General features: G+C 38.8%; 1 protein-coding gene across 1 annotated transcript; it reads left to right on the forward strand.

The window, feature by feature from the left end:
• Positions 1–790: 790 nt before the first annotated feature.
• Positions 791–26,218, forward strand: SNRNP48 (small nuclear ribonucleoprotein U11/U12 subunit 48). Its single transcript, XM_043975317.1, has 9 exons — positions 791–1,003; positions 4,286–4,399; positions 4,850–4,910; positions 5,615–5,689; positions 15,508–15,696; positions 16,866–16,987; positions 21,718–21,836; positions 22,257–22,421; positions 25,997–26,218. Exons 1-9 carry the CDS (start codon positions 827–829, stop codon positions 26,034–26,036), a joined length of 1,062 nt encoding a protein of 353 aa, XP_043831252.1. The 5' UTR covers positions 791–826; the 3' UTR covers positions 26,037–26,218.
• Positions 26,219–26,916: the final 698 nt, after the last annotated feature.

A 26,916-nucleotide genomic window follows, 5' to 3' on the forward strand; every position in this document is an offset into this window, starting at 1 on the left:
CAATGCATATATGCGAAGGTTATTTTCTTCGATAAAATGTAAACTCCTAGAGGGTGGGGAAGAAGCAGCTTAGGTAGCCCAGTGGATAGAGAGCTGTCGATAGAAGACACTAGGTGTGTTACCCTAATCAAGTCACTTTAACCTCTGCCTTAATCCACTGGAGAAGAAAATAGCAAACCACTCCAGTATCCTTGCCAAAAAACCCCATACGGGGTCATGAAGAGTCAGAGTGACTGAATGACAGAGGACAAGCACTGTTTCATTTTGTCTTTGTAATCCCAGCACCAGGCACAGCGTTGGGACAGGCAATCAAGACCTAGCGAGTGACCTGCCCAAAGTCACGAAAAATCTAGTTCTCGGACATCCCCATAGTTCAGCGTTCCTTCCCACATCCTATTATTATTTAGTATTCCTTTCCCCTCTCTGCCCGTCGTCTTTCCTTTGAACTGGGTAAGAGATGAGAAACAGCAGGCCTATAGTCTCTAGTGGATGGTGACACACATTTCCTCTATTACAGTTTGGGGAGAAACAGGTACAGCATAAGGAAAAGAACTTTCAGACTGCAAGCTCCTTAAAGGGCCTGGAAGTCTAAGGCATCTTCCCTGGCTTAGAGGAGCGATAAAAAGGTGACTGAAAAGCTGACAATCAGTCTACGCGTCAAGCTAGAACTCTTCATTCATCCCCAGTGCACTTTCTCTTCAAGAGCCCCCGCCTCCTCTTCATTAGCTCTCACAGTCACGTGGGAGACACAGCCCGCCCCGCCCCTTTGCGACGTCCCAGCCGCCCTTGCGCGCCTGTGGGCGGCTGGTTCTCGCAGAACGCGGTTATGGAGGTAACGCCAGGCGTTGGGCCTCCGTCGCTGGAGGAGCGGCAGCACCTACAGCAGGAGCTGAGTGACTTTGTGGAGACTTGCTACAAGACGCTGGAGGAGGTGACAGTTTCTCTAGGCTGGAGTCTCGACGAGCTGGACCCTGGGGAAGGAGACAGCGAGGAACCCGAGCAGGTTAAGGCGCCGGTGGTCGGGCGGGGCGAGGCGGGGCGGGGGCGGAGCCCGCTGGGTTGTTCCATTGGTCTTCCGGGGGGAGGGGGTTGGAGTCTTGTTTCATTTCCTGGTCGGCTTAGCCTATAGTAAACAATTTGAAATGTAAAGAGGACAGATCACAGTGAAGTGTTGTCTTTCTATTCCTAGCACCTAACATATAGGTGGCGCTTTCTAAGTGCCTGCTGAGTAAAATTAATAAATTGCCCTTCCCCCTTCCTTCAGTGGTCGGCGCCACTCTTGTCACGTGACCGGAAAAGCCAATGGGAATAAGGAAGTAGGGAGTGGGACTAGGTTTGTCTTACCTGTGGGGTTAGGAAATTTGTTCCTTAGGACGAGGGTCTAGTTTTCCCGGATCAGGGAAGTGACACTCGTAGCTTTTGCCACTCAATGCCTTTCTTGCTCTAGGGGACATGTAGCAATCGCTAGCTTCGCTATGGAGCGTTAACGTTTGCAAAGTGCTTTACACGTGTCTTATCCTCTTAGCAACCCTGTGAGATAGATGTTGTTATTTAGCATTTTATATATCAGAAAACTGAGGCCCCGAGGGTAAGGGACACTCAGCCAGTAAATGTATGAGGCAGGATTCAAACTCAGTGATCTACCTCATTCGGAGTTCAGCCCTTTGATCTACTAGATCACCTGGCTGTCACTCGATGGGTTAGTAGATCCATTCCTTGGCATCTTGCCGGAGTTATAGGGGTAATAAAAACAAAATGAGTGGTAGGGATGAGGAGGAGAGGGGGAACAAAAAGAAATATCAAAGGCTGCGCTTCTTGTTAGATTTCCCAAAAGAAAGTAACTATAGGAAAATTCACAAAAGAGCACTGGTGGAGTACCTCCATCTATGTTACCAGCAGAATGCCTGACTTTGGGAAAATCGTTTAACTTCACTGCGTGGACAGAGTTGGGAGTCTAGAAGGGATCTGCAAATGAATCTGGACTCTGACACTAGTCTGACCTGAATTCTCCATTCAGCTACTAAAGTGAATTCCTAACGTGCAGGTCCACCACATCATCTGCTACCCAGCAAATCCCAATGACCCCCAGTTTCCTCCAGGAACACACCCAAAATGCTCTGTTTGGCATTCAAAGACCTTCATAACCTAGGCCCCTCCTATCTTTCCCCATCAGGTACTCTTGTATCCAGTGACACTGACCTCTTAGCTGTACCATAAACAAGACACTTCATCTCTCAGCTCTGGGCATTTTCTCTGACTGATCCACATGCCTGTAACATTCTCCTTCCTCCACTCTATTGATCTCGCTTCCTTTAAGTTCCACCTGAAATCCCACCTTCTACAGGAAGTATTCTCCCTCCCCTGCCTTAATTCCAGTACCTTGCCTCTGCTTATTTTTTCCTATTTAAAGGGCGGGATGGTGGTGGTCAGGAAGATAGGTGGCACCTGGTGTCAGGGAGATTCATCTTCCTGAGTTCAAATCTGGCCTTAGACACTAGCTGTGTAACCCTGGCCAAATCACTTAACCCTGTTTACCTCAGTTTCCTCATCTGTAAAATGAGCTGGAAAAGGAAGTGGCAAACCACTCTAGTATCTTGGCCAAGAAAACCCCAAATGGGGTTATGAAGAGTCAGACATGACTCAACAACAACAAATTTATCCTGTATGTAGCCTGCTCCTGTATACACTACTGTGTTGTCTCCCCCATTAGACCCACTGTCCTTGAGGACAGTGACTGTCTTTTTGCCTCTATTTTTGTATCCCCAGCACTTAGCACAGTACCTGGCACATAGTAGGAATGTAATAAATGTTTACTGAATTGAGTTGAACATTGGCTAAGTCACTTAAACACTTCTGAACCTTAGCTTCCTAATCTGTGAAATGGAGATAAGTCTATTCGAAATACCCATCTCTTAGGGTTGTGGAGAGGGTACTTAGCAATCCTTAATATGATAACATGAGTGTGAACTATCATTTCTGGTTACATTTGAAGAATCTACTTCTTAGTGTTAAAAAAAGTGTTTGGGCAGCTAGGTGGTGCAGTGGATAAAGCACCAGCCCTGGATTCAGGAGGACCTGAGTTCAAATTCGACCTCAAACACTTGACGATTACTAGCTGTTTGACCCTGGGCAAGTCACTTAACCCTCATTGCTGGGGGGGGGGGGGGGCGGGGCGGCCAAAAAAAGTATTCTATATATTTGGACTTTATGGTAATGACTTAAAATCACCTTTCCAGTACATTTAAATTTCTTGATTCACATGCAACTTTTCATCTTTTTTGTCAAGCAAAACCTGTAGTTTTATACTTTATATCAAAATATGGTGAAGGTTTTTCAATTGATAGTTACAATGTAGGGAAATCATTCTTGTGAAGGAGAAGGAAATGATTTATTAATGTGAATGTCATTGAATGATACCAAAGGAAAACCTGTTTCCTATTCTATTGTTTACCCTATATTATAATAGCAGACACTAACTTGTCTCCCCAGCAATTCAGTGGTTGTGTGTGTTATGTTATTGGGTGCACTTGAGAGTTGCTGAGGTAACAGCCTTGATGATCCCTCTAATAAATCTGGCCAGAAAGAATAGAATCATAGAATTTTTTTATCTAATTTTATCTAATTTTTTATCTAATTAATCTAATTTTTATCTAAATTTTTTATCTAATTAATTTATCTAATCATCTAATTCAAACCTTTCGGTTTATACATTAGGAAACTGAGACTGAGGTTAAACTTGTTGCTTATGATCACACAAGTAGTGACAGAACTAGGCCCGGAATCCAGGTTTGAGGATTCATCAGGACTCTTCTCACTGTACCACAGTGCCTTTCATTTTTCTGTTGCCATGTTTGATTTCCTGACATGGAAGTTTGCACTTAATCAGGGTAGAAGAAATGTTCAGTCCTAATGGCCTATTCACATCCTGTGATGCTATATAATAATTTGTAGATAAAATTTTTATTAAAATTTATTATTTAAGAAAGGTAGCATGAAGGGAGCACCGGCCCTGGAGTCGGGAGTACCTGAGTTCAAATCCGGCCCCAGACACTTAACACTTGCTGGCTGTGTCACCCTGGGAAAGTCACTTAACCCCAATTGCCTCACTAAAAAAAAAAAAAAAAAAAAGAAAAAAAAGAAGAAAGGTAGCATGGTGTAGTAGAGCACTAGAGGTCAAAAAACCTCCATTCTAGTCTAAGCTCTTCTGTCAACTAGCTGCACACCCTGGGACAAGTTGCTTAACTTTTATATCTAACTTCTATGACGATAATTATTTTCTTTGCAGAATGAAACTGTGGTATGCCCATATGATTCTAATCATCACATGCCAAAGTCATCTTTGGTAAGGCACATGGCATCTTGTAGGCTCAGGAAATTGGATTATACAAAAGAAGAAGAGGTACCACATATATATGTTTTCTATGTAGATCTATGTATAACTATTCAGTGTATGTTTATGTATGTATTTTTGCATTGTGAAATTCTAAATACTTTATTTGTGAAAAAAATGAAAAATTATTGTCTCCCCAAAGAAAGGCTAACTTTACTTTTGAGGCTTTAAGTGAGAAATGTGGGATTTGGGGGTTGAACTTCTCATCCCTCATCTAATGATCAATTTGTATGTTAATCTTTCAGAAGTAATTTTGAAGTTTATTAGTAGCACATTATTGCCCTTCTTTATAGGATGATAATATTAATGCTTGCCCAATTGAGATTATTATAGAAAAATAATTTAATCACACCAAATTAACAATTGCATATTCATAAAATCCCTGAGGTTAAAATTTCTGATACTCAAGAAATGCATTTTCTAACGGTGTTTTGTTTTATTTTTTTGTTTAAATTTTAGGCTGAAATGTATGATTCTGCTTTTTTCTATGGGAATGCAAAGATACCTGTAGTTCACTTGGGTAGGTATCAAGTCATCAGTTTGTTTTTAAAACAGAAATTCTTTAATGATTCCCACATATTACCTAATAGAGCACCCTCTACTTCTAAGCATACTTCACAAATAGGAAAGAATCCTTTTTCCGTTATGGAAAAATGGAATAAATGAGTAAGTGAATTATCAGTGTACCTGATTCTTTAGTCCATGGTTTGGAGAACCAGTTCATATTTATGGCAGATGCTTTATGTGTTGTGGGAGACTGTGCCTATCCTTCCAGAGAAAAATAGGATGATAGCACAAGCTGAAAATATGACTGGAGTAACAACAATTGTCAGCACATGTTCATAATTGTTCTCTGGCATATATAGCTCTTCTTGCTGCTCGTGTGATGCAACAGTCCCTTAAATGGTTTTCTAAGCTCTTGACTGCTGATATGACTGACTTTGTCACCATTCAAAGTGTATGGGCTTTTAGAGAGAAAATTTTTGCTTTTGCCCCCTAGAAGGTATGTCTGTCTCTATGCTTGATAAGAGGTAGAAGTAGAAAATGGGGAAGTCTTCTAAAACTGAACTATGCTAGGTACGATATTTAATTTTTAAAAATTCCTATGTGAATTTTAGAATTGATTTTTCAGCATAAGGAAGGTGGACTCTATTTCATAATTTTTATACCTCAGCACTAAGTGATTATTAAACCTTTCGACAAATCCTTTATGCCTTTTTGCAGATAAGAATTTACAGTTCCAGATACTTAAACAAGCCAGGGCTTCCAGTGGAAGAGATGGTGATGTTTATAGCCAAAGTAAGTGTCATACATGGCTTAATTAAGTAAGCTACTGACAGGTGAAATATTGGCATGAAAACTTTTACTTGTCTCATTTTGCTAAGGGGGGCAACCAAATTATTTTTTTGACATGTAACCAAAAATTGCATTTTTCTTCAAGATAAATCATGTGGAAAGAGTATGAGGTGAGCAAAGTATAAGTTTTAAGGTTCAGAAATGATAATCTTGGTTTCTGCTTCATTTTGTATCTATGACCATCTTAGTGTAGCAGAGCCTCTTTCTAATGCTGTCCTAAGGAGTTCATTGGCCTCTATTTATATAAATCAAATTTTATAAGTACCTGTTGTGAATAGAACACTTGTCGAAACAATGGAGAAGATAAAGAGTTGGGTTTCCTTTTTTTTAGTGAGGCAATTGGGGTTAAGTGACTTGCCCAGGGTCACACAGCTAGTAAGTGTTAAGTGTCTGAGGCCGGATTTGAACTCAGGTACTCCTGACTCCAGGGCCTGTACTCTATCCACTGCGCCACCTAGTTGCCCCTCCGTTTTGTTTTTGAGGTAGGGGAACCACTTTCTATGTGAGACTGCCTTGTAAGTAGGTTCTCATTGGCATATTATGAAGTAACTCTTTTGGAAGAGGTCCAAGACAAATTTGCATTTTACTGAATTTCATTTTGGTGAATAGCAGAGGCATTCCTCTAAGACAAGAAAAGGTCAACATTCATGGTTGTTTCCAATTCATTTCTGCTGGCTTCTTATTTCTTGGTTGGCTCTCCAAGAGCTTATTTGGTTTGCTGCTATCAACACCATACCTTGTATCTGGGGATGCGCTAAATCAGGGCAAATAGAAGTCCATTTCAAATGCCATCTTCTCCTAGAAGGCTTCCCTGATTCTTTCTCTTTTCTTCCTCTTTGTCTTTCTCTTATGCTCCTATCACATTTCATTCTGAATTATACTATTGCATATTGTATATGTGTCATGTTCCCTATATTAGAAGCTCCGTGAGGTCAGGGGCAATATCTTAGTTATTTTTTCCCCAGTGTGTCCAACTCTTTGTGACCCCATTTGGGGTTTTCGTGGCAAAGGAACTGGAGTGGTTTGCCATTTCTTTCTCCAGTTTATTTTACAGAAGAGGAAACTGAGGCAAACAGGGTTAAGTGACTTGCCCAGCGTCACACAGCTAGTAAGTACCTGAGGGCAGATCTGAACTCGGGAAGAGACTCCAGGCCTGGCACTCTATCCAGTGTACCACCTAGCTGTCCTTGTCCATAACTTGGTTTATCTCCCACGCCCACCCCCAGTGGCAGGCTAAACAAAGATATTCAACTCTCTAAACTGACTTAGATTGAAGTTGGCCCTGCTTCTAGATTTGGTGGGATTCATAGTCCTAACTAGAACTTGTTTTCTAGTCTTAACTCCCGGTGAGGTGCTCCAGGCCCTTGGTACCAAACTTAGAGAGTTTCAACTTTACAGTTGCTCTTGTCTTGGAAAAGCTTTGTCCTGGTCTGTGGCTTCCTGGAAGAGTAAAACATTATTACTGTCTAACATTTGGAGATTTTTTTTCCCTTTGAGCTTTAGGCCATCTTTCTTTACCTTTCCTAGAAGTTTCTAGGACCCTGGAAATTGGACATTTACCCTGACCCATTTTTATCTGACCTCCTCATTTTATCTGAGCAGCCTCTAGTGGAACTATCCCTTGGTGATGCTTGGCTTTTTCTGCTGTGATTCTAAACTATTCTTTCTTTCCTTAAGAGCTGTCTATTCCATATCAGGTCAATCTGACAGCAGATTCTCTGTCTCTTCTTGTTTCAACACTCATATTCCTTTTTGGGCCACTTAAGTACCTGTTTCCTTCTTGTATACAGGATGCCCCTAACTCTTAACTTATTTGTAGAGCAGATATAATTTACATGAATGACCTCAGTTAGTGTCTTCTCTGGTCCAGGTTACCAGCTTCACTCACCTCCTTTATTTATTATCTAAGGAGTCATTACTTTGATGGCTTGTGGCAATTGGCTCTCTAGAATTTGATCATTATGGGCGTTCAACACCAGTATTCTTAAGTCTACAGTGAAAATCAGAAATAATTTCCACTAAGGGAAAAGATACTCACTCAGAAGCAGACAAGGGAACTAACTAGTTAACTAGTTAATTATTAGTTTGAAGTAAGGCACCAAAGAGATTTCTGGTGGAGATATAGTGGCATTCTTGACTATGATAATAACATTGTTAGGGAGTTGTCAGTGACAGTAAAAATGTGGATTGTGCTCAGATCCAGGAATCCAGGTTAAGACATCAAAATTAGTTTCTGTTGATATGTTAAAAGTTGATTCATTTAACTATCAACATGTTAATTGGCCAAAAGGTAAAGATATTTTAGGAAATTGATTTTATCTTAATTTTGAACTATTTACCTGATGTTAATTCCCATGTCTGGTTTTGTTATGAAATTCTAAGGGCATTTGTTTTGAAAGGTTATGTACAGTCCTCTTTAAGATTTGTGAATGTCTTTTTAAAGTATTATTATCTTTTCTCATAGGATGATCATGGAGGGACTTTAGAGATAGTTTAGCTTAACCTCCACATTTTATAGATGAGGAAAATAAAGGCCAGAGATGTAAGACATTTGCCTAAAGTTGCACAAGTAATTAGTCCTGGGACTTCAAATTCAGCAGTACTACAAGAGGTACCATGGAGTAATAGAGAGCCTGGCTGACTTAGAGTTAGGAGACTGGAGCCATAGCCCACTCTGATACTGAAGCAGCTATGTAGCTATCCTCATTCATTTGTCCTCTTTGAGTTTCAGTTTTGTTATTTGGACAATGGGGATAAATACCTGTTCCACCTGTCTCATAGGGTTATTCTGACCTCCAAATGAGGTGACATTTTAAAGCACTTCACAGGCATTAAGCATGATACAAATTTTCGTATCTCACTTCCTCCATGAAAGAAGATCAGTAAAAATTAGATCTTTGGGTCTTTGTAAGGAAGAAAATTTAAATTATGCATACAAAGACCTATCTTAACTTAATAGAAGTTCCTTTAATAAAGACATGTAAATTGGGGCAGCTAGGTGGCGAAGTGGATAAAGCACTGGCCCTGGATTCAGGAGGACCTGAGTTCAAATCTAGCTCAGTCACTTGACACTTATTAGCTGTGTGACCCTAGGCAAGTCACTTAACCCTCATTGCCCTGAAGAAAAAAAAGACATGTAAACAATATAGAAAAATAGGATGTACTTCAAGTTAGTACTGCATAGTAAAAATAGAATCTTTCATGAAATTCCTGAGAAGTAGGTAGGAGAAAAGGTATTACACTTGTTTGACAAATGAAGAAATCAAGGCCCCAAGTGTTTAAATCATTTGTTGAAGGTCACATCATTAATTAATGGCTGAGCTGCGATTAGAACCTAGTTTTTCTGACTCTCAGCCCACATTCTGTCTAAGGCTTTATGTTGTTCTTTTAAAGAAGCAACCTGCCTTAGAGAAATTAATGAAGTATGATTCTTCACCTCTAGGTGTTGCTCTAACCTAACTATAACAATTCAATCATATTTGACTTAAAATTCACAGAATTCTGTTAACCATCTGAATGTGTTTATAGACATATACTCTAAACACATGCTTCACATGGTCATACATTTAATAAATAAGCCTTTAAAGTAAGGATTCTGTGTAAGATTATGTATGTGACAGAATATAGCATTAAAGTTTTTAAATTCTCTGTGCCTTAGTTTTTCTACTTATGCAACAGGAGGGTTAGAAGAGATGATCTTTGAGCTCCCTCAGGCCCTATGATTCTACATTTCTAGCAGCCTTCTTATACTTGGCACATATAGTAATAATCAAACTCTCACCTTACATTTGTGTGTAGCTTTTTTTTTTAATCCTCATTTGAACTTTGCAACAATCCTCTGAATAGGGCAGGTGGTATTATCCTTATTTTATAGATGAGATAATGAAACCCAATAGTAAAGGATGAGATTAGTGCAGTGTGTAATAAAGTGGAAAGAACATTGCTTTAGAGCCAGTGGGCCTGCGTTTAAGTTTTTGCTCTACCACTAGCTTGGAATATGTCACTTAGCCCTTAATGGCCTCTCTTTCTCATCTGGACATTAAGGGGGTTGGACAAGATGATGTCCAAAGTCTTTTTGAGTTCCAACTCTTTAATCCTGTGATCCTTATCCTATTTCTAATACATCATACTGTGTTTTAATTGTTAAAATTTATAAGCTAGTTAATTGTGCCATAGCAGTTTGGAAAGGAAGCATGAGAATTGAATGCCAACTATGGGTTAGTAAATGAAAGTAGAAGGGAGGCAGAAGCCATCCATATAGAACGTTCAGCTATAATGTCCTATGTATTGTGATCTTTCAATGCAAACATTATTTGTCTGTGTTATTCCTTTCTGTAGTGGCATTTCATATTGTTTCTTTTTCAGAAATGTGATGTATTTGTATGTAATACATTCTTAAAAATTAAATACAGTTTATAGTTAATAATTTTTCCCCCTTCTTCTCTTTCAGTAATTGGGGTGAGTATAAGGAGGAATTAGGAACATCATTGTACTCCTTATTAAAAGATTTGCAGTATCCTTTTTGCAGATATCCTTTCAAAAGTATCAACATGTTACTAAACTTTATTTTGATGGGCTGCAGAAAATTGTTTATTTAATTTGATTTTTTTTTTTTTGGTTAAATTCAGAAGAAAATATTAGCACTCTTTCCCCCACACTGCTTCATTAACTGGAATGAAATTAAAGGGAATCATGTCGTCTCACAACTACCCCCACCCCCCAAACCCCCCCACCTCACGGTCATATTAAAGAGTAAATTGTATTTCCGTTTTTGAGAATAATGAACATATGGGCAAAACTAATTGTGAGTCAATAGTTAACATTTTTCTAATATTTGTGTTACTTTACCTAAATTTCCATTGCCCTTACTCTAAATAATTAGGTATTAGAGCTGACTCATTTTAAAATTACATATATATATAGTAATTACACAAATTGTACTTACATTTATATATATATATAGTACTTACACAAAGACATTCTTTCTTGTGCCTACTAGTAGTATACTGACAATACATATAGTATATTGACTTAATCAAACCCTTGAGTAGTAGACATGGCTAGGGTATTGGTACAGGGGCTAATTAGGGAATTGTTTTCCAAATAACTTGTGTTTTAATTTGCCTACGGACTGGTGAACAATCATCTGTCATTCTAGGTTGTTTAATTGTTCAGATGTTCTTTTTTAAAGAGTTCTTTTTTCACCTCTGCTTTTTGTCTAGGATGTCACTGAGATTGCTTCTTACCCAAATAAATATCTGGGAAGATCTGGTGACTTGGCATTGTATTATGAATTAGGACATTAAGATAAAATCTACTTGATTTATTCCCTTGGGTTAATCCAGTGATGATTAAAATAATTCTTTAATAACATTTGGTATATGTTGTATTATTAACAATGCAATTTGGAAACTGTTATTTGCATTAATAAATGATAAAGTAACTGTACTACTTTATAACCATATGATTATTTTGAGAGCCTCAAATCCCCAAATACTTCTGCTCACTTGTTAATTTGTCACTTCAAGGTACTGTGCCTATTCATTTTTTTCATTAATGCATTGGTTTGGAAACTTGCAAGTGTTGCTATACACTGCTTTTAACTGGTTTTGAATTAACTTGGTATTTACTTTTTTGAGGATGGTACATGGTGACTAATGTAAAACGAATTTGGCATAAATTTTGTTGGTTTATTGTTGGCCTAGAAAATCGTGGAATCTCTGAATGTAAGCTGAGTAATCATACATAGCAGATTGTGTATTTCATGTAGTCCCATGCTGATTTACACATTATAGATTCTGAATTGTCCTTTAGATTGACTCTTGCCTGACCAAGGGTCCCATCTACACCAATTACCAACAAGTGATCATATAGTCTCTGCTTTGAATAGCTCTAGTGAGGAGGAATTTACTGCCTTTCAAAGGGGCGCATTTCAGTTTTGGACAGTTTTAATGTATCAGGCCCGAGGTCACTCATCTGGAATGTCCATTTCACTTTGTTCTGCCCTTGGGGAAGAGCAGGGTAAGTCCAGTCCTCCATGTGACAGCCTTTCAGATCCTTGAAGACAGTTATCACATTCTTCCTAACTTGTCTCTTCTTCTGACTGAACACCCCCACTTTATTTAACCGATCCTCCAGTGGCTAATTCTCTCACCACCCTGGTTACTCTTCTGGACATTGAGCGCTTCTCTCTTTCTTAAATTTGGCCCCCAGAACTGAACACCAGGGAAAGTGTAGCACAGTGATTATCTTCCCTTGTCCTGCACAAAGTACCTATCTCAATAATGTAGCCTAAGATAATATTCACTTTTTTAGTTGCCATGTTAACACTGTTATCTCATTGAGTTTGCAGTTCACTGGAACCCTTAAATTGTTTTCCACAGGACATATTGTTTAGACATGTCCTCCCATCCTTTATTTGTAAAAATTGATTTTTAAAATTGCAGCGTAGAATTTTATGTTCAGGAAGCAAAATATCTGAGGAACAGTTAAACCAGTGGCCTTGTGTTTTTGTGTACGTGTGTGAAGAATAAGTAACAATCAAAGTAAATTAGAAATCCTAATTTGGCTTCATCCATATCTCTGAAGCTTAGCGGGATGAGACTGATGACTACATGACTATGGAAGGGTATTTTGTATTCATAAGGAATAGGCTGGGCAAATCGAGTTAGGGTATGTGTTGGTAGGCGTGATGAGAGGAGGGAGGAGTAGCATTATTTAATAAAATAATTATTTAATAAAAAAAAGTAGCATTTCTATAGCACTTTAAGTTAGATTATAAAGAGATACTCATGAGAAAATCCAAGAACCAGAGAAGGGAAACATGGTGAAGAACGTGTGAGTGAAGATGAACAAAGGCAGGAGACATACTGTAATGCTATTGTACTTTTCTTCTTGTACTACTAATGGAGGAAGTAGATTATAAGCCTGAGGCATGGTGATTTGTGATTATATAATAGTAGTAAGGGACCTTAATTAGCATCTGTTAGAGCTCTGTTTCTGCCCCAAACAGAACAGTAATTGGTTTTTTTTTTTTACTTGCTTTAATGGTCATTTCATTCTTAAAAAGGTGAAGGACCCAAATAGGGGAATTACTCTTTTGGATCTGATTGTCAGCCACAAGGAAGAACTGGTTGCTGAGGTAGAAATAGTAGCAATCTTGGGGTGGCCGCTCCAAGGTAGTTTGTGAAAGAGGAGAAAAAAACCAGGCACAATCTTATGTGAACCTTGGATTTTAGAAAAGAAACTTTCAAAGCGTTGAAGGAAAGGATAAGTAAAAAATTATGGCCTGAAATTCTATAGGAAAAGTTAGCCTAGAAAGGATAGGAAACTCTCAAGAATGACATTCTGAAGAGAAAAAATGAAAGAAATACTACTGAGGGAAGTTGTTGAAGAAGACCAATGTAGATGAACAAGCAAATATCAACCAATTTAAATTCAAACAAACAAGCTTAAAGAATGCTTTGCTAAAATTAAAGTCTGTGTTCATAGCGTCTCCCTGACTTACTTGTCTAGTTACCTTATTAAGAAAAGAAATAAAGTCAGTTTGATCTGACTGGTTTTTTATCTCATGCTAGATTTTTAGTCATTGCTGTTTCCCTTGTGCTCATCACATACCATCCCATGATAATATGTTTTAGAATTTTGCCAGGAATAGAAGTAAGGCTTACTGGCTTATAGACTACTGATTCTATCCTCTCCTTTTTTTGAAAATTGAGTCATTTTCATTTCTCCAATTCTGTTGCATCTCTTGCTCTCCAAGATGAGCTATTCTATGTTCCCCATGTGCCAGGCACAGGGCTGAATGCTGAGGATAGAAATAAAAACAATAACAACAGAGACCTTACTTACAAGAAGCTTCCATCAGAGGAGACAATGTGTATGTACATAAGTGCATACAGAATTGATGCAAAATAAATACCACATAGTCGGGGAGGGAGGAAAGGCTTTATATAGAAGGTGGTGCTTGACCTGAGCATTCCAGGAAGTGAGGCATTCTTTGAGGCATAGGTAGAGAGGGCCTGCATTCCAGGCCTAGGGTATGGCTAGTACAAAACAGGAGATGGAGTGGTATGTGAGGAACAGAGAGCAGACCATTTTGGCTGGAGCCTGAAGTGTAAGAAGAGCCGTACAATTTAGTTGGCAAGCTTGTGCTTGAGGAACATCACTTTGGCAGCTGTGGAGGCTAGATTGAGACAGAGATTGATTAGGAAGCTGTGGCACTAGTCCAGGAGAGAAGTGATGAGGCTCTGAACTAGGGTAGTGGATGTGTTAAGAAGTGGACAGATTTGAGAGAGATTGTGGAAGCAGAAAGGTCAAGATTTGGTGATCAATTGGATGTGTGGAGTGAGGGAGAGGGAGGCATGGAAGCTGTTGAGATTAGGAGACTAGAAGAAAGGTAATGATCTCATTTGATACAGAGAAGTTTGGAAGAGAGGGGTGAGTTTTGGGGCAAAGTTTTCTTTTGGCTATGTCAACTTTGAGATGCCTATGGAACATCCAATTTGAGATGTCCAGTGGGCAGTTGGTGATGCAGTACTAGAGACTAGAAGAGACACTTTGGCTGTATGTATAGGTCTGTGAGTCTTCTGCATAGAGACAGGAGTTAAACCAGTGGTGTCTGCTGAAGTTACTGTGTGAGGCTATAAAGAGAGAAAAGTTCCTCAGACAGAGCCTAGGGACCCACTTCCAATTCCAGAGTATAATATGGATGATGAGCCAGCAGAGTGGTTCACCAATCACATCTGCCAGTTCTTTTAGTCTGTAGGAAGTACTTTGACCAGAAATAGTGACTTGAACTCATTGACTCCTGACATCTTAAGTTTCCACTTTCTGGTCCCATTTTTGTTCCTATTCCAAAAAAATCAAAAATAAAATGAGTTGATTAGTCCTCTTTTCATTGTCCATCATTCCACCTCTTTTCCCTACCCCCACCCCCTGTCCCCCAGCGGCAGTTATAGCCCTTTCTCAGTCCTAATAACCCCTAACATAAGTAGAAAAAGGACTACTTTTTTTTTTTGGTCTTTAGTATTAATTGTTAGGAATATCTCATTCTTGGCTGTAGTTCTTTGGGTGGAATTCTTAAGAGACTGCTACATTAGCATGTTCTCTGTTATTTGCCTTTGGTTTCATCTTCTATTCATGATTTTAAAATCTGAGTTGGTTAATGAGTTTCCTGTCCATCTACATCAGTCTCTCCATGCAGTTTCTGTGTTTTTTCCTCCTCGTTTTCTCCTCATATCTTTGTAGAACTTTGTAGAACTTTGTAGAACTGAAGAGACTAATGTAGATACACAAAGAACTCATTAACCAACTCAGAATATACTTGTCCCTTCACAGTTTACAAAGCCCCCTAGATTTTGGTGTGATTGGTATGTTTTATTTTGACAAAGCAGACATTTTCCAATATGAGTCATTTTGAAATTGCACAATAACAATGTCAAACGTATCACCCTGAGGAGTTTCCTAAGTCATTGGTAAGCCTTTTGCTATACTTAATTGTTTTTGTCACTGCAAGGATCTATCTTCACTACTATTGTGAATAAGCAAACCCTTCACTATGGACGTTGTATATTCAAGACAACTGACAACATAAATACATATATTAAGTATTCAGAAATTGCTCGATGAGTGTTATTTGTCCTGGTGTGTTGACTTTATCAGTATGTTGCATTTTTATGACATTCATGTGTTGATATCAGTCAAAAGTTTTATTCTACATTGTTTCATGTAGTTTTCTTGTCCCTGTGTTTCTACTGTAGGGATTTATTCTTCAGTGCCTGTTGAAGTGCCTCAGAATCACAAGCGTTTCATCTGTGACCTGACCCAAGCTGATCGTCATGCCATCTTTGATTATGTCCTTGAAGAGACAAAGAAACAGCGGTCCAGGTCTCAAATCACTGAAAATGACAGTGACCTTTTTGTAGACCTGGCTGCTAAAGTCAATCAAGGTTTGAGATAAATACTGTAGTTTGTTATTTGTACAGTATTTGTTATTTGGTACAGTATTAAGATTATATAGTCATTTAAAAACTTCTTTAAAATGAGCTAAAATAGTACAACTTTCTGATCAGTGAAATTCCATGTATTGTGTTTGCGTGGTACTTTTTTTTTTCTTTTCTTTTTTTTTTAATTTTTTTTTTAATGTATAAGGTATTTTATTTTTTCCGTTACATGTAAAGATAGTTCTCAACTTTTGTTTATACAAGCTTTACAATTTCAGATTTTTCTCCCTCCCTCCCCTCCCTCCCCCCTCCCCTAGACAGCAGGCAATCTGATATAGGTTATGTCTATATATCTCTATACATATACATATAGATATAGATATATACACACACACATATATATACACATAATAACATTAATCCTATTTCTGCATTAATCCTGTTACAAAAGAAAAAATCAGAGCAGTGATGCAAAACCTCAAAATAGAAAAAAAAAAACAACAGCACCCAAAACAAAAGAAATAATATTGTTCAATCAGCATCTATACTCCAAAGTTCTTTCTTTCTTTTTTTTTTCTTGGATTTGGAGATCCTCTTCTATCATGAGTTCCCTGGAACTCTTCTGTACCATTGCATTGGTGAGAAGAATATAGTCCATCACAGTAGGTCAACACTCAATGTTGATGATACTGTGTACAATGTTGTTCTGGTTCTGCTCATCTCACTCATCATCAGCTCACATAAGACCCTCCAGGTTTCTCTGAACTCTTCCTGCTCATCATTTCTTACAGCACAATAGTATTCCATTGTATTCATATACCACAACTTGTCCAGCCATTCCCCAATTGATGGGCACCCCCTCAACTTCCAATTCCTTGCTACCACGTAAAGAGCAGCTATAAATATTTTTGTACATGTGGGTCCCTTTCCCCCTTCTGCATGGTACTTTTAAATGAGTTTGATGAACCTGAACCCCTCCCTCTATTCCCATCTTGTTTAATGAAAGAGCTGTGCTTCTAGCTTCCTTGTTACTTGGCCCATTTATGTAAGGCAGAATCTTTTTCCTTCTAATGTGTGTTCTACAGTTGAAATGTCATTTGATGGTATACTATGAATGCTGATTTTTTTTTTTTGGAAAGCATGTTGAGGCTATGATCATTATGTTTCATTCTTAGATGATAGTCAGAAGGGTCCAAAATCTCATCTTGAAATTCTGGCCGAAATGAGAGATTATAAAAGACGACGTCAGTCTTACAGAGCGAAGAATGTTCATATAACCAAAAAGTCTTATACTGAGGTAAGTGATGACCAGAAAATGGTCTGTGTGCCTTGGGTACTTACTTTTTAAACTTTCCATGGGACTCCAAGATGCTGCAGGGATATTTTGGAAGATGAAAGTGTAGCTGGAGTAGACACTTAATAGTATGTAGCATCTTTTGCTTCAAAAACCACCCTTTAGCAGGGAATGGGTTTTCAGAACGTGTAAAACAGCACAGAGGTATTTTATAGTCTTTTTTCTTTTTCTTCTCTTTTTTTTCCCAGGGCAGTGAGGGTTAAGTGACTTGCCCAGGGTCACATAGTAAGTGTCAAGTGTCTAAGGTCAGATTTGAATTCAGTTCCTCTTGAATCCAGGGGCTGGTGCTTTATCCACTTCGCCACCTAGCTGCCCTGGAATTTTATAGTCTTAAGATGCCTTTATGTGCCTTTAAGTGCCTTTATGAACTCAACTAATGAGTTGATTAAGAATTCTGAATATTTTACTACTTAAAGGAAAATTTGAGTTTATTTCATACCATATTTTGAGAATCACTTTCTGATGGCAGCAGAAAGTCTTTGGTTTATATATAGAAAAACTTTAGCCTCTTAATTTTCTAAGGTAATGTGCTGATTTTTATTACTTAGAATAATTGTGTTATCTCTTTGCTGGATCACAAATACTTCTTGATTGGCTTTCTGTTTCCTGCTGCCTCAGTTCTAATTCTGGCATTTAAGACTCCTAATGTGGTTCCAGTTTGCCTCTCCACCATGCTCTCTCTGCTTCGTTTTGGCTGATGTCCTTATTGTTCCACAAGCTTGCGAAGTTTCCTCTTGTGCTGTTGTTCATACTGCTGTCCTAAAACATTCTTTGTCTATTCAGTCCATCCCTAAAGGACTATCTCACAAGTCCCACTCACTCCATAAAGTCGTTACTACCTCATTGATTTCTTTCTTTGAAAAATTGCAGCTCTTTGTCATGAGTGCCCTCATATCCTGTCCTCTGTACCTCACAAACTCTCCATATCTTCATTCATCTTCTTTGCCAAAGCTAAGTCCTTCATATTGATTTTCCCTCCTAATTCCGTCTTTAATTTATCACTCTCCTTCCCATCTTTCCTCACTACTTAAAAAAGACCTTAGATCTCCTAGAACCTAAAAACAACAAAACAAACAACCAAAAACCCCACACTTCAACTCCCTTAAGTTGTCAGCCAGTATCTTTTTCCATCCAATCCAATCACTATGACGTGCCACACATTGTGCTAAGTTCTGAAGATACAATTAATAAAAAGAAAGACAGGCTCTGCTCTCAAGGAGTTTACAGTCTAAAAGGAAGACATCACAGAAAAGGGGGTGAGAAAGTGGGGATGGCGGTAGTTGGGGGGGAATGGGACATCAGGGGCTTTCTTGATTTGGGGAGTTGAAAATAGGCAGGGCAGCAGATGCAAAGTGGAGTGACCTGAGAATTCAGTTTCTGTCCTTTATAAAGGAAGACATTGGGAGGAGTTTGATACTCTATTCTTCAGGCAGAGGGAAGAGGAGACTGAGGGAGGAGGTGGTGTCCATCAGGGGATGAATTTAGAAGTGATGAGCTTATCTTGGGAGGGCATCTTGGATTCAGAATCAGGCTGAGCAGCAGATGTTGCTGAAGTGGAGTGAATAGTGAGATAAGTAGTCCATACAAAGATAGTGAGCAATCTTTCACTTCCTATTTTTAGGAAGGGTAGTCTTTTTTGCTGCTTCAGCTTTTTGTAGGATCATAGCTTTAGAGCTAGCAGGGACCTTAGAGACCATCTAAAGGGTAAGACCCCTTGTTTTACAGATGAGGCACTGGGGCTCAGAGAGGGTAAATAACTTTCCCAGGAGCAGGGAGTAAGTTCAAGTAAGTTGGGAATAGAATGGATGTTTGGAAGTCATTTGCAAACAGGTGATAGCTGAAGATTTCCAATAGAAAGAGTATAGAGAGAGAAAAGAAAAAGGCCAAGGACTGACCCTTGAGGGACATCCACACATAGGGGGCAAGAGGAAAAGGAACCAGTGAAGATACAAAGATATCAAAATAATGACAGTAATAGTAATGATAATAGCTTCCAACATTCAAATAATCCTTTGAGGTATGCTAAATGCTTTACATATGTTATCTTACTTGATTACCTGCTGTGAGGATAATGCTATTATTATCCTCATTGTATAGATGAGGAAAAATACTGAAAGGTTAAAGGATTTGCCCTGGGTCTTACAACTAGTAAGTGTTGGCATCAGGATTGGAATTCTAGTCTACCTGACTCCAAGAACAACATTCTCCACCAGGACACCCAGCTGCAAGAATAGAATTTGAACCGATCTCTTTTAACTCCAAATCTAGCATTCTTCCCACCATGCTATGCTTTCTCACCATTTACTCACTTCTCAGCTTTCTTTAATCTGATTTTTATGTCTGTCACTTTATTGAAACTGCTCTAAGGTCATTAAAGATTGTTTCTTTTAAACAATTGTGTTTTTTTTTTTACCACAGTAATATTCCATTCCATTCATTCATTCATTATCTCTAGCCTGAACCGATATAACTGCCTAATTGATCTATCTGTCTCCAGTATCTACTCTTTAAATATAGTTAACTAAAATGATCTTTCTGTTGCTCACATCTGACTGTGTCACAGTCTGTCTGTAGCCATTCACCAAATGATCAGTGTCCACTTCATTTCTAGTTTTTTGTTTTCACAAAGTGATGGCTGTGAATATGACATAAGCCAACAGTAGTTTCTCGGACCTCATCATAATATTGACTTTTCTCAATTCCTCGCACCTAGACCTTTCTACAAGACTTAATATGATTGATCACTGTTCTGCTTTGTCTTTCATGGCACCAGTATTCTGGTTCTTTTCCTACCTGCCTCAGTATCTTTGGGTGGTTCCTTTTCTCCTGCCTCCTAAGTATGTGTCCCTCAAGGGTCAGTCATTGGCCCTTTTCTTTCTTCTCTATACACTTTCTCCTTTGGATGTCTCATACACTTCCCTGGCTTCGGTTATGGAGTCTTTGCAGATGACTTCCAAACATCCAGCTCTTATTTCATCCTCAAGCTCTAGTAGTTCATTTCCACCTGGCTGCTGGCACATTTCTATTTGTATGTCCTGACAACATATTAAACTAAAAGTATGTTCAGAACAGAATAATCACTTGTCTTTCCCGGCCTCTCTGTCCTCCCAGGTTTTCAGCTTCTGCTCTTGCCATCACCTTTCTCACAGTTTATACAGGTTCTTCTTCCATTTACCCTCTAATCCAGTCAGTTGTCAAGTCCTATTGACTTTGTTTCCACAATATTTGTTCCATCCTAGTTCTGGCCCACATATCTCTAACCTGAACTAGTATAACACATGCCTAACTGGTTTCACTGTCTTTAGTATCTACCCTTTACATGCAGCTGCTAAGAAATCTTTCTAATACCACATCCTGCTCAAAAATTTTCCCTTCAGGATAGACACAATCTTGTAGTTAAGGCTTCTTATAGGCTGGTTTTTACCCACCTTTCTAGCCTTATTTCACATTATCCTCTAGGCATTGCACATTCCAGACAGTCTTTCTGTTCTTTCCTTTTCTGCACAAATATCCTTCCCATGTGCAGAGTATAAGTCTTTACATTTCTGCCTCTTACAGTCCTTTTCTTCTTTCAAGATTCAGCTCAGCTGTCACTTCAGTCAGCTCTGACCACCCCAACTGAAAGTGATCTCTCTTTCAAATTTTCTTATAACATTTTGTCTGCATATCTCCTTTGCCCTTAACATATTTTACTTTATATTGTACTTGGATGTTTGTCTTTACTTCCCTATTTGATTGTAATCTCTGTGAGGACAGGATCTATATTATTTTTATCTTTTTGTACCCCCAATGCTTTGTACCCCATAGATGCTTAATAATGTTTTTAGTTGACTTGTTATGTATTGTAGTTATAGTCCATAATGTAATCCTTTTTTCACTAACTGTATTATAATCCCTTTGAAGTCATAGAGCATTTAAAAATTTCATATGTAGTTCCCATTATGTTTAATGGAATACTGGGTACATAAAATACACTAATACATTTGTTGACTTCTTTCCTGATTTCATTCCCTTTCACTCACTCATGTGTTACTTTCAATCTTTTTTTCCTCTCAGAACTACTAATTGTTTCATTTTACTGTTTGAAATCTTCCAGTGATTCACCACTTCTCTCTCAGCTAACTTTTACTCTTAGTCCTTGATCTCTCAGCACTTGCAGATTGTGTGTACACCTTCTAACCCCCTTTTCCCCAACATGCTGGCTTCCTTTGATGCCAAGAGCCTGACCTCACTGTTCTAACCTAGATGAGACACTTCCAGCTCTGAATTTATTTCCCCACTTTCTCCTCCCTCCGCTCCCCTTCTTTTCTCAACTTCAAAGTACCTTCTTATCTTCCCTAAAGCCTTAACCTTGTGTAGGGGTTGGGGAGGGGGGAGGGGGAGATGGGGGGGGATGGGTGGGTGGGGTGATTGGATGGACTCTGCAAATTATCTCTAGTTGTAAACAGTTTCACTGTGAAAACTTGTTGAAAGAGGTTGAGAGTGGAAGATGGGGTATGAAGGAAATAGATACATGGTCCCTGTTGTTAAAGAATTTCCAGATTACTTAGGAAGTCAGGGTAAATACTTGGGAAATGACTGACTAGTTCCATATTTTGTATATTGCACATAAGCCCCTTAATTGTCTTTTCTCATTTTCATTGAACTTCTTCCCATGACCTCCCTTTCCCCAGGTAATTAGAGATGTGATCAGTGTGCACATGGCAGAGCTCAGCAGCCATTGGCAGGAGGAAGTGGAACAAGCAGAGGATGATGCTGAAAATGCTTCTAACACAGCAAAATCTTCTGGAAGGTGTGTGTATCATTTGGCACTGTCAGAATGTTCTTCTCTGAGCATGTCCTTGTACATTCATAGTTTGCCATCATTCTGGAATTCTCAGAACCATTTAAAACAATTTAATTAAAAAAAAAATACTTTAAGCTATTACTCAAGATGAGATTTTTTCCTGTATACTGTACTCTTAAGCTCTGCCATACAATTCCCTTGTAAGTGAAACTGCCGTATAACCTGTTTCTTTCACTTCTCACTCCCCAGAAGAGAGGTGCAAGAAAACCCTGTTTAATCTTGAATTCCACTCTGGAATAAATTGTATTACTCTGAGATTCCATTGCTTAAAATATTTTTCATGGGTGTGGTGTAGCTTCATTTTGCACAAGGAAGAATGAAGGAAATACACCTGCTTAAGATTCACTGGTTAATATTGCTTTCCAGAAAGGAGGAAAGACGATCAGCTTCAGTAGATTCACGACAGTCTGGGGAAAGCCATAAAGATGCTGACCACTCAAGACACAGAAGAGATAGAAGCCGGAGCCCACGTAAACGAAAAAGAAGTAAGGAGAAAGAGAGAGATAGGGACTTAAGAAGAAAGAGAGATAGGTAAGTTTAAATGCTGTTCCTTGTAAACTACAATCACTCCTAATCCTACCTTATCCATTACTGTACTGCCACTTGGCAGCTAGGTATCATAGTGGATAGAGTTCTGTGCCTAGAGTCAGGAAGATCTGAGTTTAAATCCACCCTCCAACACTTATTAGCTGTGTGACTGTGGGCAAATCACTTAACCTCTTTTTGCTTCAGTTTCCTCAAATGTAAAATGGGGATAGTACCACTTACCTTTCAGGGTTGTTATGAGGATCATGAGATAATTATAAAGCACTTTAGCACAGTGCTTGGCACATAGTAGGCCCTTAATGAATGCTTCTTTTCTTCCTACTGTGTTGTTTTTTAGTTGTTTTTAGTCACGTCCAACTCTTTGTGACCCCATTTGGGGTTTTCTTGGAAAAGGTACTGAAGCGGCTTGCCATTTCCTTCTCCAGCTCACTATAAATGAGGAAACTGAGTCAAACAGGGTTAAGTGACTTACTCATAGTTACACATGTAGTAAGTGTCTGAGGCCAGATTTGAACTCAGAAAGATGAGTTCCTGACTCTGGGCAGGTGTTCTATACATTGTGCCACCTAGCTGCCTACTAATACTAGTCACCTAAAGATGGGTAAGACACAGACCCTGATCTCAGGGAGCTCAGAGGCTAACAGAAGGCGTTAAAGAAGTGAGGGATGAAGGGAAAAGGAGGGATCTAGGTAGGATGCTGTGAGCATGTTCATGTGAAGATAGGCATGGTTACTCTCATGCTGCCTCAGGGAGGATTTGTAGAGGTGTCTTAGGGGAAACTTGAAAGAAGACTCTTCTAGGCTTGGGGGATGCTGCCGAAATGGCAGGTCAAGAGCATGGTACAGGAGCAGTTATCTAGTGGTTCTAGGACTTAGAGGATATGAGGAGAAGGCTAGGCAGCAGGGTTGGAATCTCAGGACTGAGGGCCTTGACTTAGAAGCTTCTATTTTATTTGACAGGTCATAGGAAGGCACTGAAAGTCTGTAAGGGGAGGAGTGACGTGATCAGAGGAAGGTTACTTAAGTAGCAGTGTGGGAGATAAATTGGAGATAGGTTAGACTGGAAGCAAAAAACCATTTAGGTAGAAGGCTAGTAGAGTAGTCTAGACAAGAAGAGAGAATGCTTGACCTAAAGGATTGCAGTGGTATTGGAGTGGAGGGCCAGGTGTGGTGGAGGTAGAGGTGAGGAGCACTGGCCATCAAGAGGGATGGCATGTGAGAAGTGGGGTCAAAGATGATGGCAGGGTTTTGCATCTGACATGGCAGTGCTGTTAAAAGAAGTGGAGATGGCAGCAGCTAGGCCCTGGATTCAGGAGGACCTGAGTACATTTGACACTTACTAGCTGTGTGACCCTAGGCAAGTAACTTAACTCTCATTGCCCTGCAACAAAACAAAACAAACCAAATAAAAAAAGAAGTGTAGATGTTAGAGGGGAGAGCAGGGTGAAGTAAGGAATTCTGAGGAATTGTTCATGTCCTTTTTGCTTCCTTTTATTATTTTTAGTGTTTATTAGTGCCAGCTGCTCTTTGCAGGGCTAGAGAAAAAGAACTACATCCTCAAAATAATTAATTTTTCTTCTGTGATAATAGCTCTTATAAAGGTTTGAATGACTGAGGTCACTAACACCTGAATTGTGGTTTTGTATGAATTGTGGATTTCAAGTATCTTTATTGTTTGCTCTCCATTACCACTGAGGATCAAGAATTAGCTATATTCAAAGAATACCCTTTTATCTATTTGGTTTATCCTAAACTTTTGCAGTCATTCATTTCTTTATTGGCTCACATTTAATCCTTAATTTACAGAATTGAATGTTTACTTTGTGATCCTTTTTGGTTGATAAAAGGGAAAAATATCTGTCTTTCTTTGGTCTACTCTTGATTATTGCTCATTCTTGGATTGCCTGCCTGCTTGCTTTTCTTCCTTCCTTCCTTCCTTTCTGGCATTTAGGGTTAAGTGATTTGCCCAGGGTCACACAGCTAGTGTCAAGTGTCTGAGGTCGGATTTGAACTCAGGTCCTCCTGAATCCAGGGCTGGTGCTCTATCCACTTCAACACCTAGCTGTCCCTGATTGCCATCTTTCAGTACTGCTCTTAAGCTTATTTGATACAGCACCTACTGTGTTTCAGTAATACTTTGACATTTCAGATTTCTCTTTTGTGTAGCAACCCCACCGCCATGATAATTTGAGAAAGTGCAGACCTGTCCTGTAGGTAATACAGTCATCAAACACTTGGCCCCGCAATGATGCACAACACTCCCAAGTGTGACCCCAAACAGATTACAATGTAATTAGGTAATATTTAACAAAACAAATAACAGATAATATTGCATTTGAAAATTACATGACTGTGTGACCCCCCCCCTCCTTCCCCCATCCTTAATGTATGGCTTACTTGGCCCTCACTTGTTTGAGTTTGACACCACTGCTGTAGTATGGGGCTAAATTCTGCAAGCTATTTCTGACATGGAGTGGGTTGCAGGGTGAGTTAAGGAAATAAATTGGAGGAGGGACATCAGAAAGTTTCTGTATTCTCATTATTTTATTAAGACAATTCCTGGAAGATTAGACATACTTAAACTCAGTTGTTTGGTGGTGGGGAACAGATTGGATTGTTTTCAGTTTTAGTGTTACATGTCTCTGTTTTTGTCTATTACTATGACTTAATAGAGTGCTGATTCTGTAACTTTGGCTACTCTAAAAAGCTAAAAAGTTCATAGTTGTTTCATAAGCTATGGAGTGGAAAAAGTTAACATCTGTACCTAAAAATATCTTTTTATTTCCTTCCCATTATATGTATTACTGTATGTTCTAAATGCTGACCACAGTTTAACTTAAAGCACAAAGTTGTTTTTTCTTTGTTAGAAACAAAAAAAAGCCTCTATGAACTTTTTTTTTGCTGAAGAAAATGAAATCTGCCATTGTGTGCAAACTTGTAAAGCTGGCAGAACCTGTTTTCTCAGATACCTAAGGGCAACTCTCCGTCCCTTCCCTTGGTTTTCATAAAAAGTTGCCTTTCAAGGGTTGGGTCCCCCATGTCTCAGATACAACTGTCTTTCCCCATTTACTCCCAGTTCATAAAGTCTTACAGGTGCCTTTATCTCATCTGGGCAGCTGAATTAGATCCTTTTATCTCAAACCCCTTTCCCATTCAGTGCTAGTTCTTAGTCCTCACCACTATGGCTCCTAACACGGGGCCCAGATGAGTTCCTGAAACCCCTTGTCTGCTTCCCACTCCTGAACTCACTAAAGCCCTTTCATTTCCCATCCCTGATGTAGTTCCTATATGTCTATAACTGCATAAACATCCAATTATGTACACTAACATTTTGGGACCCATTACTCAACTGTAGCTGTTCATATTAATCTTTGAACAGTTCACCTGCTAACCACATTGTGGTCTTTTGCATTATCAGGACAGATAGCTGAAGATTTCGTTGCAGTTTTTGTTGTTGTTTTTAGTAACAGTTTGAATGTTAAGTGATGTATCTGTACTGAATTAATTTTTTTTAAACTGACATTGAAATGTTTAGTAGCTCATAATATCTTTTTATTTCAGGGATGAAGAAAGGCATCATGGCCATAAAAGAAGAAAATAGCAAAGTAAGGGTCAGAAAGATAAGTGAAAATATTTATACATATGTGTTTATTAATGATGTTTATGTAATATGAACTAATGAAGATAGTTCAACTATCTCAGCTACTCGAGGGACCAAGAAATATAATGTACTTATTTTTATTGTAATTGCATTTTGTTGGAACTATGTGTAATTAAAGTATCCGTGTAATGCTTAGATTATTATTGTTTTTTTCAATAAACATTCATTAATATCAAACTTGGTTAGTTGCTGAAAACATTACTTATATACTTTAATTTCTTCACTGTGGGTGGGTTAGCCAGTTTCTCATTTCTGAATTTGTTGGGGAAATTTTATTCTTCTTGGTCACTTATTACAAGTATCATAAAATGCTTAACCTGGTCTAAATAAGAAAGCATATGTTAGAGCAAAAGCCTAAAGCCAAGAAATCTGAGACTTGGCAGAGTCAAAGTCCAGTTTTTTCAAGATCTCATAATTTCCTTGTGCTTTCGACCATTCAGGTGAAAAATTGGCATAAATGTCAAATGTCTAGAACTTAAATGGCAAAATATTGGCCTTTCATCTGGTAGCCCTGGGTTAAAAATTCCAGTGTGCTTCCCAAGTAAAAATGAAACTTGAACTCTTTCAAGTTAGTAGACAGTGACAAAATAACTATAGAATTTGGCTCACCAGTTATCTTAGCTTTCTTTATACCTGATGTCCATAAGATTTATGAGTAGGAACCTTGAAGCACATCCATTTTGCTTGCTGGATTTATGAACAGCTGTAAAGAGCCTTAGATTAAATTTTTAGGACTCTTCCAGGCTGGGTTTGGTGGCTCATGCCTATAAAGTGATCCCTGCTACCACAGAGGCAGAGGCTGTCTCTTGAGGTCGGAACT

The sequence above is a fragment of the Dromiciops gliroides genome, chromosome 1 (genome assembly GCF_019393635.1).
Source record: "Dromiciops gliroides isolate mDroGli1 chromosome 1, mDroGli1.pri, whole genome shotgun sequence".
In the NCBI taxonomy this organism is placed as follows: Eukaryota; Metazoa; Chordata; class Mammalia; order Microbiotheria; family Microbiotheriidae; genus Dromiciops; species Dromiciops gliroides.